Source organism: Stegodyphus dumicola, chromosome 8 (genome assembly GCF_044657685.1).
Source record: "Stegodyphus dumicola isolate Sdum_Otavi_A_Nest chromosome 8, ASM4465768v1".
In the NCBI taxonomy this organism is placed as follows: Eukaryota; Metazoa; Arthropoda; class Arachnida; order Araneae; family Eresidae; genus Stegodyphus; species Stegodyphus dumicola.
The window spans coordinates 17036004-17050299 of record NC_140775.1 but is presented as its reverse complement, the minus strand read 5'-3'; the positions used below and the strand labels follow the sequence as shown (position 1 = coordinate 17050299).

At 32.0% G+C, this 14296-nt stretch overlaps 1 protein-coding gene across 1 annotated transcript in view; it reads left to right on the top strand.

The window, feature by feature from the left end:
* LOC118204153 (bone morphogenetic protein 2-A-like) overlaps window positions 1-14296 on the top strand; it is a 96800-nt gene that overhangs the window by 71185 nt on the left and 11319 nt on the right. The window contains exon 3 of the mRNA XM_035376476.2: window positions 3414-3573. Coding sequence (XP_035232367.1) covers window positions 3414-3573 — 160 coding nt within the window. The remainder of the gene's footprint in view (window positions 1-3413; window positions 3574-14296) is intronic.

Below are 14296 nucleotides of genomic sequence, written 5' to 3'. Positions count from 1 at the left end.
TTAATTACTTAACTTAATTTATACTAATTTAAATTCCCCAAGGTAAAATAATAGATTGTTCAAGACTGTAACGTTTCCAGCTACTTAACTGAGTCAAAATAATTGATTAGAACGGATTCAAACACTTAGCAGAATCTTTATATCAATGACAATGACAAATGAAAAAAAAGTGTGCAGTTTTCTATGTCTTTTAATCTCCATTTCACTAGTTATTCCTTTCAATTGCCAAACCAGACAGTCACATATTTTTAATATCTTATACATGTGTGTCTGCAATTCAATAATACTGAAGTAAAATGATTGCCTTTTCAAGTTACATCATTTCTTTAAGATAAAACAATTAATAACAAGGATTTTGAGTGTTTGATTATATTCATTTAGAGATCAATGAAGCATAACCTTTTCAAATACTGGATTTTTTATAATATTTGTAAAGGTCACGCAGTATAGCTATAGAATGAATTTCATAGACACTTTTCATTATTGATGCAGATAATGATAATAAAAAAACTTCGTTTCTTACTGAAAGAAAATTTTACTTCAAACCCTATAATCTGGTTATGTCTGCGAACAGGAAGTGTCCTCTTAGTGGACATGAATATGCAAATGTGTTCCATCTCAAGGATCACTGAAGCAATAATTACGCTTAATAGTCTTCCTTTGCACGAAACTCTCGCAATTATGACATAATGTTTGACAGTTTGATGGTCAAAAGGTTCCCTTGTCGGCTACGACAGCTGCCTATATAACTGTGCTTAAGGTTGTTTGTTTGATTACCAGGAATGGTATTATCGGACGATTCCAACATTTTTGCTTCAGCAGACGAAAGAGAAGCGCATCAGAGAAATTGCGTTCTATATCGATTTCAGAGATAAGATTTTCCCAAATCTTAGAAATCTAAGAATTTCGTAAAGAGTAATTTAAACTTCGCATCGACATTTGCGTGCTTTAAAATCAGTAAAAAGCAACCTCACATTTGAGTAGGTTTTGCATAAAACTCCATAAATGTCGAGAATCATCCGACATGAAGTCCTGTTCTTCAAGAGCAAGAAAATACTTCAGAAGCAAAAAAATAATTGACTCCTTAAGGCCAGTTAAATCAGTGGCTGATCACTCTTGATATCAACAGAAAATCTTAAACAATGTAAAGCTGCATTTTTGCATCATTAAAAAAAAAAAAAAGGTCCATTTTCTTCGAGAGCAAAATATATTTTGCGTCTGAAACACCTTGGTTGCTCATGAGATTACTTTGTAACGTCGTGTATTCTTTCTTGTCATAAAATGTACGCGCGCCCTGTTTAATGTACTATCACTAAGTCTTTTAAAGTTCTACAAAACCAGGAGGAGAATGTATAGAAGCCCTTATTAACTCAGATAAAGTTTAAAAATAGGCCTCAACTGATGCTTAGAGAAGTCATCACTATTGGCTTAAATAATGTTTAAACATAAAATTGATGAAGTTAAGTGTTGCTTTGGTTGCCATTTTGCATTCGGCATTGTAATTTCTACCTGATACGTACTAAATTGAAAGTTTAAATTCCCCCTTTTACTTTCGTACCTTTTCTTTTAGCGTTCCTTGCTTATTTTTTTAACACCAAAATCAAACACGCGACCCGCTGTTTGCATGCAGCCCATTAGTCATTATTCTGCAGGCGTCGGTTAATGTAAGAAAATAACAAAAAGTACATAATTATAATATACTAGCGAAAGTACCCGATGCCAGTTAAGTTAGATTGAGAGTAATGTACCTAAGAACAGACAGAACGATATCGCTGTAATCCTTCTCTAATAACGATGCAAAAAATACGATTCATAGTCATACATTTTTCAGTCTGATGCGATATCGAACCCACATAAAAAATTTCGACAGAAAAATAAACTAATTCTGTTTCATTACATCGGCAACAATGGCACGCATTTTTCAATGATTTTCGTCTTTCTAATCAAATGGTCGTTAAAGCTCAAGTTCCACGCAACATTTCATCTATATTCAATTTTAGTCGATTAAGTGTAGCAAAAATTGGATCATAATTGGTCAGAAATCAACAACGCGAACACACAAACAGGCATTCTTATTTATATAGAGAGATTTTGTAAAGCTTACAAATTTTAGATTAACAAACTCTACAATTTGGAAGCGAACAGTAGCAACACTTTTCAAAATAAAGCATTCTTATCTCTAATACGTGAGACTGTTGCCACTCGGAAAATTTAGTGTTTTTAGAGTTTTTGGCAATAATGTATTTAATGTTTTGCAATGCTATTTTTATTTCATTGTAAAACTTATACATTTTTTATTAACAAAATCTACAATTTGAAAGCGAGCAGTGGCAACACTTTTCGAAATAAAGCAGATTTTTATCTCCAGCGTGCGAAACTGTTGCCACTCAGAAACATGAGAGCGAAGATTAGCGTTTTCAGCGCTTTTAATTAATATCTATTTAGCTATTTTTTATTTTAATATTTTTTTATTTTAATATATTTTAGCTATTTTTTTTCTTTCAAAAAAAGTGAACGTCGACCTTTTCCAGGACCCAAAAAAGAATTGTAGAAAGTTTGGTGACGATACCTATAGTAGTGACTGAGTTAATCTCGAACAAACACACAGACATTCTTCTTTATACATACAGATTAACGAAAATTCGAACTCCAGAGCATATTAATGCGTTACAAATTCAAGATAAAAAGAACGTGTACACAAGTTGGGAAGCTCAAGAGAACTCCTGAGATAATCTCTTTGCAAAAATATTTTCTTAACCGTATAAGGTATTTTCTCCCTGCTTTTCGCATACTTGCATGCTGTAATTGGAAGCAAACTCGATACGGGCATATTGCGCAACAATACAGATTTAACCGGATATTGAAGCTTTAATCAAGCAAAAACAACGTCAAATTTCACATTAAAACTAAAGTAACTACCATCTCCGAACAGTAATGTAATTTTTTTTCTTCTTTTTTCATTACAAATGCATTTTGTAACATTGTTCTGTATAAGCATATATATACTTTTTTTCATAGTTAAAAAAGATTTAAAACAAATTAATTCGATTTCCAGTTGATTTTTACAACCAGTGTGTATAATATATATATATATATATATATATATACAAATCTGGGTAACACTATCTCTTCGCTTAGAATCAGCTGTAGTCTTGCAGAACAAACCTCTTTTTTTATATATAAATTTTTTGACTACACTATTTTTTTGACAGACATGTGGCCCGCGGATCTATGTGAATTTATTGATGTGGCCCTCGGGCGTCAAAGGTTGAAGATCCCTAGCCTTGAGCAAAGTTGACACCGTGTCTGAAACCTCACGGAAATTTTTTTAAAGAATTCTTGGGATTGTGACTTGTAGATAAACTTTATGTGAATCATATGCAACATTTGCTTTATGTGTTCTTTCACTGCAGGTAAAGATTTTTCAAATGTTACCACCGGCGAAATCGAAAAGAAAAAGAAGAAAAAGATTGCTAGAGACGAGGCGCTTAAGCGTCCACTCCACAGGATGGGAAATTTTCTCTGTCAAAGTGGCTGCCGCTGATTGGATAAAAGACAGCGAAAGCAATCTAGGTAAAGTAATTGTCTCATCTCTTATTTTTCTTATGTACAGCGAAGCTAAGAATGTGCTAAAGGACCTATCCAATGGGCCACAAATGAAAATTAACACTGTTTCTAATACAAATTTCTATTTTTCAATGTATTTATACTTTCAGGTTTTAAAAATGTACACTGCGGGGGAGGGAAAAAAAAAAAAAAAAAGACAGTTCTATATTTTCAGTTCTACTGGGCCGATCGACGAAATTCAACTTCGTTTTTCATGTCTCGAAAGCCCGACTTGGGATATGTATTAGATTTATGTACAGCATTGTTTGAATATAGGTATTTTGACACAAAAATCGAACTTTTTCTGAAATGACATGCCAATTTTTTTTCCATATTTCCATTCTACGACTCACATTATGCCAAACTGCCAAGTTTCGTAAAAATCGCACTAGTAGTTTTTCAGAAATTAGCTTTCAAAATTTTAGCTGCTCAGTGTTAATTGAATTTGGTATATATTTATTAATCTCTCCTTTTTTATTAAACTTATTTAATTTTTCCAGTCATATTTTGAAATTTAGGTTCATACCAAATAAAATTTCACTAATCTTTTACGATTTGTTTTTAAAATTTGTATTTTAAAATAATTTTTATAAATTTTTCGAAACAAATTTGGATTGTAACCTATAAAACTTTTACCATCGTCTTAAAGTAGATGTATTTCTAAGTCAAAAATTAGAGTTTTTTATTCAAAATTTCCGAACATACACGTAAATTTATATAGTGGCGGGTTTTGAAATTTGGCATATTTTTTTGAAAGCGATAAAACATTAAATGTGGTTCAGGCACTTTATTAAAATTATTTGAAAGTAGGAACGATGCAGCTTTTTCCTCCTCGTGCACAATGTAAAAAGGAAAAGGAAAATAGGTTGCCATAAATTAAAAAGTTCGCCAAGTGAATTATTCTGGGCACAAACTGTAAAAAATACGCCAGGATAAATTTTTTAATTTCTCCGTAAATTTCGCAGCAAATTTTACAAATTTAATATCTAGGCATAATTTGAGTCGTAGAATCGAAATATGGAAAAAAATTGGGTACTTTTCCGTTTCGCCGGCGCAAATCTCGCCAAGCAGACTTTATTGGCGACAACATACAGTATACACATAAAAAATATTTAAAAAAATGTTAGTTTTAAGAATTCTTTTTTTAAAGGCATAAACATTTTAATATCTTTTAAAATTTTGTAAAAAGCCAATAAATAAAGGCAGTAAATTTATAAAAAGACATTAAGAATTTACTGTTTTCATGGTTCAACATCCTGATTTGTCGGTTTGTATCACATGACCCCACCTGATCTCATCTCATGTAAACTACGCTACAAAAATCTAATTCTCTCATTAATTATACATTAATGACAAGTTAAATCTTAATTTGGAATACAAGTTTAAATGCAAGAAATATTTCAATTCGTACGAATAGCTTACTCAGAAATTATGTAAAACTGCAGTACTTTACTTCGCTAATGTATTCTCATTAGAATTGATGAATTTAACTCTTGACTTTACCTTTTCTATATTTTCGGCTTCGGGTAAGCGCTGTGATTGCATCCTAATTGACTTAATTACCGAAAATGGCCTTGGACATAAAAATGAACTATCTGATAAAAATTCTATGTAATTATATGTCAGTATTGAAAGAAACAATCAATCTGATAAGAAAAAGCTGCGACTTGTTTTGAAAATGAGGCGTAAAAGGTTACCAGCGAGAATATTCCGTTTCGCATCGGTTGTACCATTATTGGCTACTTTATCGCTTGCGCCGGCAAAACGGAAAAGTACCAAAAATTGATATATTATTTCAGAAAAAGTGAGATTTTGTGTCAAAATGCTTATGTTAGAATGCTATATATAAATCTAATATATATCCTTAGAACAATGCTATATATACATCTAATATATATCCTAAGTCGCGCTTTCGAGACATGAAAAACGCAATTTGAATTTTGTCAATCGGCCCAGTAGAACAGGAGATATAGAACTGTCCCCCGCCTCCCTTTTTCTTTTTTTTTTTCGTAGTGTACATGGTAGAGTGAATTCATGTACACGGTGTCCACAAAAGTCCTTACCCGTCCTTTATTTTTGCTACTGTTGGACGTAAACATATACTTCCAATTTCAGAAATGTCTTAAATGATACAAAAATTTGCATTTTGCCATTTTTAAATTTAAATAAATCAGCTTATATAAAAAATCAAACTCAAACTTGTACAGAATTAAAGAAGTTAAACATTAGGGTCGGAAGAAAGTCATTTTATCGAAAGAAACCACAGTTCGTACAAAAACAACAAAAAGTTATAATTAGCCCAAGAAGAACGACAAATAAAGACAAATTCTCTATATCACACAAAGAATATCGCAGAGCACTAAAATTACTCCCAGAGCAAAGTCATTGCTTGACTCTGAGCCGAAGCCAGGCCGAAGCTGCTTATTATCTAAACGCAGCCATATTAATAGTGTAACCCAGCACATCTAGAAGCTTCCAGAAAAATTGCACTTACGACTTTAAAATGAGCTTTCTGGAATCTTAGAGAATATTTCCAAATTAACAAAAAATTAATCTTAACAAATATCAGATATCCCTCATAAAATAGATAAAATGAACATATAAACGTAATAAGTGATCTCGAATTCGAATTTTAAAAAAATGCACAATGAAATTATTATGTAAAGTCTATTATTATATGTGAATAAATAAATATACAAAAACCACACATAATATTGTAAAATACATCAAAACGAAAATACAATCAAGTAAACTCATATACTTATCAAATTTACTTAAATGTGATATTTTCAGCAACAATAATTTTATGTGAAAAAAAAAACTATTTTTTTCACATAAAATGATTGATCTCAACAATAATTTTTCACAAAACCCACATGAAAACTTGTACGTTGATATTTAAAGAACAGTAAGTGATTCGCCGTTTGTAGTGTATTTGAAGGACAGTTATGGTCTACCAAGTGTATAAAGACAAATTTTCTATATCACACAAAGAATATCGCAGAGCACTAAAATTACTCCCAGAGCAAAGTCTTACTGACTGTGTACTGACTGACTGTGTTTACTGACTGAGTGTACTTACAGACAAACTTATTTCAGCAACAAATTCTGAATTTTCAATAAGCAACCGCGGCAGAAAAATGGACGGTTTCCGATTTTTACTTCCTTGTACGAAATAAAGGAAGTATTGTAATTGCGAAAAATTTCGGGTTTCAGATTTCAAAGGAAATATCCATTTTGACATTTCTGAATCCAGTTTCACTACCATTTGTCTCTACGTAAGGACAGAATATTTTGATGTCATTTTCAATTTGTTTTGAGGTATCAGTTAATTAAGATGAAATAATTCGCGGATATAAATTTAAATGAAGTGCAGGTAAAAAATGTCTATAATTTATAAGGTATTTCTCCCGTCTTCCTAGCGTGTCTTCGTGGTGTAGTGGTTCTGCACGCTGGGCCTGTATTCCAGATGTCCGTGGTTCGACTCCCGGCGAAGGCGTTGCTAATTCTTCATTTTGTCTGCTTCGAAAAGTAGCTTATCTTCATAAGTGAAGGATGAAGGCAGGAGGAGTAGCAGGAGTGTATTCACTATATTTCAATCTACACTACTGCTGTAGCTATTATTCTTTCCATTAATTATACATAAGTTATAATTTTAATAACTACTCAGGTTACTAATATGAGAATCAGATAAATCATTGGTAAAGAATGGTAAGCTGTACACAAATACAAAAAACTAGAAAATATAGTTCGTTTATTTCCTGCTCGGGTCCACTGGGATGAAAGTACAACAGAACACCTGTAGATAGGCATTCGCTGAAAGGAAAAGTAATGGATTCTTCCAGAATGTTGTTCCCCAATAAGTTAAGTCCATAAACTCCGGTAAGGAAGGAGGGGCAAGTCATGTCTACGTCTCGGGCTAGGGCGAAAGTGATTATTCCGCTTTACGAGACCATAAACCTGTAACTTGTTAGGGTTGGTTTGGTGGGGGGTGGACTTTTGTGGTATTACTAGACGACAACCAGTAGTGAAGAGGTTTTATGAGACATGTGTTTGCGATCTGGATGACAAACGGGCTCTCATTACCAAAGCAGCGACAATATATATCCTTTCATAAAATCGATATTTTATCCTTAGTACCGAAAACGCAGTAAATAAGAAATGCAATGTTTCTGTAAAAAGAATAAATGATATTGTTACTTTTTTTTGCTACGGTTTAAATGCACAGATAATAATAAAGTTTTTGTTAAGAAAAAGGTGCTAATAAGCGTAAAAAGAAAAAAAAAAATAGAGAACAACGTTAAGATCTTAATTTAGTTGCATTCAAGAATGTACCAGTGCTTAAATGATATCAGCTCTTATACTTAAACCACGGATCTTCAAACTTTGTTTTACGCAGCTTTGGGATTACAAGCAATGTTCACAGATCAGAATTTAAAAGAATTTTTCGAATACCACGTACATTGCAAAACGAACCATTTAACAATTAATCAAATAATATTTTAAAAACTAGCAAGCTGCGGCCAAAGCAAAATTTATAAGTTCTATATACACAACAAAAAAAGGAAAAATAAATAAAATAAAATAAACAAAACATAAAAATCTGAAAGGTTTCAGATTTTAAATTACGTCCAAAGGGGCGTTTTTTTAACATTTTTTGTGTTGCATTTATTCATTAAATATCACGTTCTTCGCACATAAAACCATAAAATTCAGTTCAACAGCAATATCGCAAAATAGTTTTAAAAATGAGCATATCTTTAGAATTTGCGATACAGAGACTCGCGAGCTGGAGATAAAAATGTTTTTTTCTGTACAACGTTGCCATGGCTCGCTTTAAAATCCTTGACTTTGTTAATCAAAAATTCGTTAAAGTTTTACAAAATGTGAAATCGATAATAAAACAAATTCTAAGTTTCTAATTTGGTCTTCCACATGCCCATATTCGTAGGAGGATTACGTCATTCAAAATTCGATGGCTCTATGTACCGTTGTTTTATCACTATGCGAGAAATATGTATATACATTTATGCAGATTTTTCATTATTTAATTTCTTCAAATATAATGCAGGACTCTAACATTTGGTGGCAACAGTTTGAAAAGTGATTCGCCGTTTATAGTGATTCAACGCAAAATCGCAAAACGAAAACAATACTCCTTCAGGGACAAAGCCCCTTTGGACTAAAAGAGAGCAGTTCTATATCTCCCGTTCTATAGGGCCGATTGATGAAATTCAAATTGCGTTTTTCATGTCGAAAGCGTGATTTAGAACATATACTAGATTTATATATAGCGTTGTTCTAATATAGGTATTCGCGCACAAAACCGGACTTTTTCTGCTCTGCTTTCTAATGCTTCTTATTTTTTAACTTCGCACTGTAAGAGAATTCTCTACAACAATCATAAAGCCCTTACTGAAACTTTCTTTGCATTGATGAAACCAGGTTTGTGCATTTTTTTCTCTTCGCTTTCAATAATAAATAGACCTTTTTTTTTTTTTTTTTTTTTTTTTTTTTTTTTTTTTTTTTAGTCCAAAGGGATTTGAATCCCGAAGGACTATTAGTTTCGTTTTGGCATTTTGCGTCGGACTTATAAATGTCGGTTCACTTTTCAAACTGTTGCCACAAAATGTTAGAGTCCTGCATTATATTTGAAGAAATTAAATAATGAAAAATCTGCATAAATGTATGTATATTTCTCGTATTGTGATAAAACAACGGTACATAGAGTCATCGAATTTTGAATAACGTAATCCTCCAACGAATATGAGCATGTGGAAGACCAAATTTGAAATTTGAAATTTGTTTTATGATCGATTTCCTATTTTTTAAAACTTTGACGAATTTTTGATTAACAAACTCAAGGATTTCAAAGCGAGCAATGGCAACGTTGTGCAGAAAAAACATTTTTATCTCCGGCGCGTGAGTCTCTGTATCGGAAATTCTAAAGATATGCTCGTTTTAAAACTATTTTGCGATATTGCTGTTGCACTGGATTTTATGGTTTAAGTGCGAGGAACATGATATTTAATAAAGAAAGGTAACACACAAAATGTTAAAAAACGCCCCTTTGGACGTAATTTAAAATCTGAAACATTTCAGAATTTTTTTTTTTTTTTTTTTTGTTTTGTTTCAATCATATAGTTGAACTTATGTTTCATCAAGGTTCATCAATGTATTTCCATTCATCTCTTGCCGAATAATTTCCATACAATGTTCTACAAATTGTTTTGTGTTGAGACACATGCATCGGTAAAAGCTCCTGAACGTTATGTTTTTTAGATTTATAAGTTGTTATTAATTATTTAGTTTTCTTTGTTTATTACTTTATTTATTGTTGCTACAGATATATTTAAATCTTTTACAGTTAGAAACAGTGCATACCTTTTTTGAATATTCGCTTGACGTTTTCATTCCAATTAGAAGTAATGGCTGACGGTTTTTCCTTTTCCGAGTAGTAAATGCTGCTTATTTTGCGCTTAGAAATTTTAATACCATGCATTTCACAATGCTTTTGAATTATGGAATAGGTATATTTCTCTTCGGAAAGCTCAAAAACATAGAATTCAATCCACAGCTAGTTTACATGCGATATTTTGGAAGAAGAATAAATAGCGGACGATATTTCTCATTCCAAAATAATAAGGTGTTGCCAGAAATTTTTATTGAAGAACATTCCTTTTTTCAATAACTTGTCGAAATAGTTCTAAAAATGTGTAAACATCCTCAAAAATTTATAGTCTTAGGGGTTCCTCGAGCACTAAAAATTAAAAACCGATGTCTTAAACTTTGGGCTTAAAATTCTGCAAACTTCGGATTTTTGTACTGTAAACAAATTAAATTATGGTCCAAATTGTAAAGAAAAACGTTTTTGTTAAAGTTCTTGCCCAGAAAATACCTTGAGTAACTTCATCAGGGTAATAAAATTTATTTTTTTTTGACGTTTTGCGTGTCACTTTTATTTATTAAATATCATGTTTTACGTACTCAAACTATAAAATTCAGTTCAACAGCAATATCGCAAAATAATTTTAAAATGAGCATATCTTTAGAATTTCCGATACAGAGTCTCGTGCGCTGGAGATTTTTTTTTTCCTCGTACAGTGTTGCCATTGCTCGCTTTGAAATCGTTCACTTTGTTAATCAAAAATTCGTTAAGTGTTACAAAATATGAAATCGATAATAAAACAAATTTCAAATTCCAAATTAGTGCTTCCACATGTCCATATTCTATGGAAGATTACATTATTCAAATTTTGATGGCTTTAGGTACCGTCGTTTTATTTAAGTGCGAGAAACATACATACATTCACGCAGATTCTTCCTTATTTGATTTCTTTAAATGTAATACATGGCTTTAATATTTGGTGGCAACAATTTGAAAGTGATTCACCGTTTATAGTTTCCAACGCAAAATCCCAAAACGAAATTTATAGTTTTTCAGGACAAATTGCCCCTTTCGACTAATAATTGCAATATGCTAATTAATTAATGTGCTATAGTATATTAATTAGTAAACTGCAATTTAGTACGATAATTAATTAATAATAGATTAATATGCATTCTTCCCCTTTTTTTTTCTAAATTCATCGTTCGAAAGTCAAGAGGACAAAATTATGCAAATAATTTTATTTACGAAGGACACGGTTACAGTAGGAAGATAAGAAAGCCGAAAGCAGTCGTAGGTAGACTATAAGTAACTATCTTAATATTATTTCTTTAACCGAAACCTACATTCCAGTAATAATGTATAATAATATTAACATTAGAGTGTCTAATAAGATATCTTCATTGCTACTTCTCTGTAACTTGAATCTCGCTTTTGTTATGACTGTCTCTGCTACTTCTTAGGCCTCAAATCTTCGGTAAATAATTATAGAAGGTGAGTGTGTGTGCGGCTGCCTCGGCGAAATCGTAGACCGAATGTCAGTTCGTGTTTGCTTCGCTGTGAGGAGTCGGTTCTTGTATTAGGTTGGCATAAAGTTTAACAGCTAGAAGCGAAAGGTTCATAGCGATTAAGTCGTTTATAGTCTTATTGAAGATTTGTCATAGGTTTGCATTTAGTGAAAGGCATATTCTTTACAACCTGATGCTAAAAAACTGTGGGGGGGGGGGTACGCTAGAAAACACAGTAATTCTAATTTTTTCTTACCTAAAAAGAGCCTGTTACAGTTTATGTAGCTGGCCACGAGAGGGAGCAGCGTTTTTTACTTTTAGCTTGTTATATTTTTCTTATCGCATTGCGGATTTTTGAGATAGATGTAGTGGCAACCAGAAAAACATGATGAATGTTCTAATATAAGTATACAATTCTTGTACATAGCTGTAAATAAAGCTTCTGTGCGATAAAAATGAAAAGGAATTCCAAGCGTTCCTGTGGATATTCATTAAGAAAGGTAAGCAAAATTTCACTTATCGATGTTGTTAAATGTAAATAATAAGAATAAGAAAAAAGATCATAAGTTGCAACATGGTGCCGAAATTCCGAGATAACAGTGATCTTTAGATATATTGTGATTTAAGTATTTATTATTGTTCGATTAGTGATTGAATATTGATTATTAAGATGGATAAGTTAAAAGCGCTATATTAAGAACATCAGTAACAAGACTGATAGCTAAAATGGAAAAGGAAATAGAATCGGATAATATTAAATTCGATTTATTAGAGGATGATTTATCCATCTTAAATGAAAATGAAAACGATATACTAATATTGAACTCTGAAATCGAATCTATCCTAACAGATGAAAAAGAATACGAAACTGAAATACAGGATAGCTTGGAATATAAAAATAAAATTACCTTGTGTAAATCGAAAATCAGTAGAATATTTAGAAATAGAAAATGTGTTAAATTAAATGAGTTGCCATCTAATTCTGCTACTATAGATACGGTAGAGAACACAAATACAAATGGCGCTAAACTTCCGAAACTAACCATAAATAAATTTAAAGGCGAAATATGTGAAATTCAAAGTTTTTGGGCTCAAAACTAATCTGCTATACATAATAACTCTGCTTTAAAGGATGTAGACAAATTTAATTACCTCACATCTTTACTAACGGACACAGCCTTAATGTCAATAAAGGGATTACCGTTAGTTGCCGAAAATTATGCTAAGGCAATAAATATTCTGAAAGAAAGGTTTGGTAGAAAGGACATTTTAATAAATGCACATATGAATCATCTGCTGAATTTAAAGCCAGTTAAAAAAAATGGATGATATTAAAATATTACGTAACTTATATGATAGCTTAGAAATTGAAATTAGAAGCCTTGATTCCCTTAACGTTACTTCGAATTCTTACAGCTATTTGTTATGCCCACTGTTAATGAGGATACTTCCTAGCGAATTGGTTTTAGAGTTTAATCGATCTTTAACCCCTGCCACAGAAACCACAGTGACTAACATTTTGGAATTTCTGAAGAAGGAAGTTGAAAGCAGAGAGCGTACGTTTTTCCAAACATCGCCAAACTATTCCGAGTTTAACATTAGAACCGAACAACATAAACATCAATCGCGAGACCTTATTAAAAGTGAGAAATATCATACTGTCTTCAAAAACAAACATTTTGTTCCAGCAGTTGCGTCGTTGAATACGAATACATCAACAGCCGATTGTATATTTTGTGGGAAGATAGAAAATGAATCTTTGAAACATTCTACTTCAAATTGCGCAATTCCAATTGAGGAAAAAAGAAAAAATTAAAATTGGCTAACAGATACTATTTATGCTATCGTAAGTCTCATACATCTGCCCGTTGCAGCTCGGATATACGCTGTGATTTATGTTCATTAAGGCATAATACTATTTTACATGATAATAAATTTGAAAATAAACGGGAAAATAAAGGTGAGCTTAAAACAGACACAGTGGTGGCGTCAATTTTGGAAAGAGATAACAAAAATAGAGTTTATTTACAAACTGCAAATGCAATAGCTTTAGGTCAGAATAGAAGAAAAAAATGTAAGACTCATTTTCGATTCTGCCTCTCATAAATCTTTCATCCTGACGGAAGTATCAAAACAATTAAAATTAAGTGTTGTGGGGGAAGAAGAACTTCAGATTTACACCTTCGGCTCTACTGAGCCTACAGTTAAAAGGCTAAAAAAGGTTAAGGTTATTCTTAAAGATATATGTGGACCTGGGAAAATAATAATTGAAGCTCTTGAAACTCCAGAAATTAATCAAGCTTTTATTGGTATGCCAAGAAAGGAAATACTTAATTATTGTAAGGAAAATTCGATAAGACTTGCTGATGCTACAGATATAGGTGTCCATAACTCTCAAATATCAGTATTAATTGGTAATGATTATTACTGGAAAATAGTCACTGGGAAGGTTAAAAGATTATCAAAGGGTCTTGTTGCCTCTGAAACCTTATTTGGTTACACTATAAGCGGAACTGAAGCATTAAGTAATGTTTCTACACTTCATTCCAGAATTACGGTAATGAATGTTGTTGAGAATACTTCACATGCACATGATTTGGAAATTAGTGCAGCTCTAAAAAGGCTCTGGGATTTAGATGCAATTGGAATACATGACTATTCAGCAAATGAAAATGACACTGAAGTTATGCGTAGATTTGAAGAAACTATTGAATATAAAACCAATCGTTATGAAGTTTCATTACCTTGGAAGGACAATATGAACAAAATGGGTAGTAATTATATCATCGCCTTA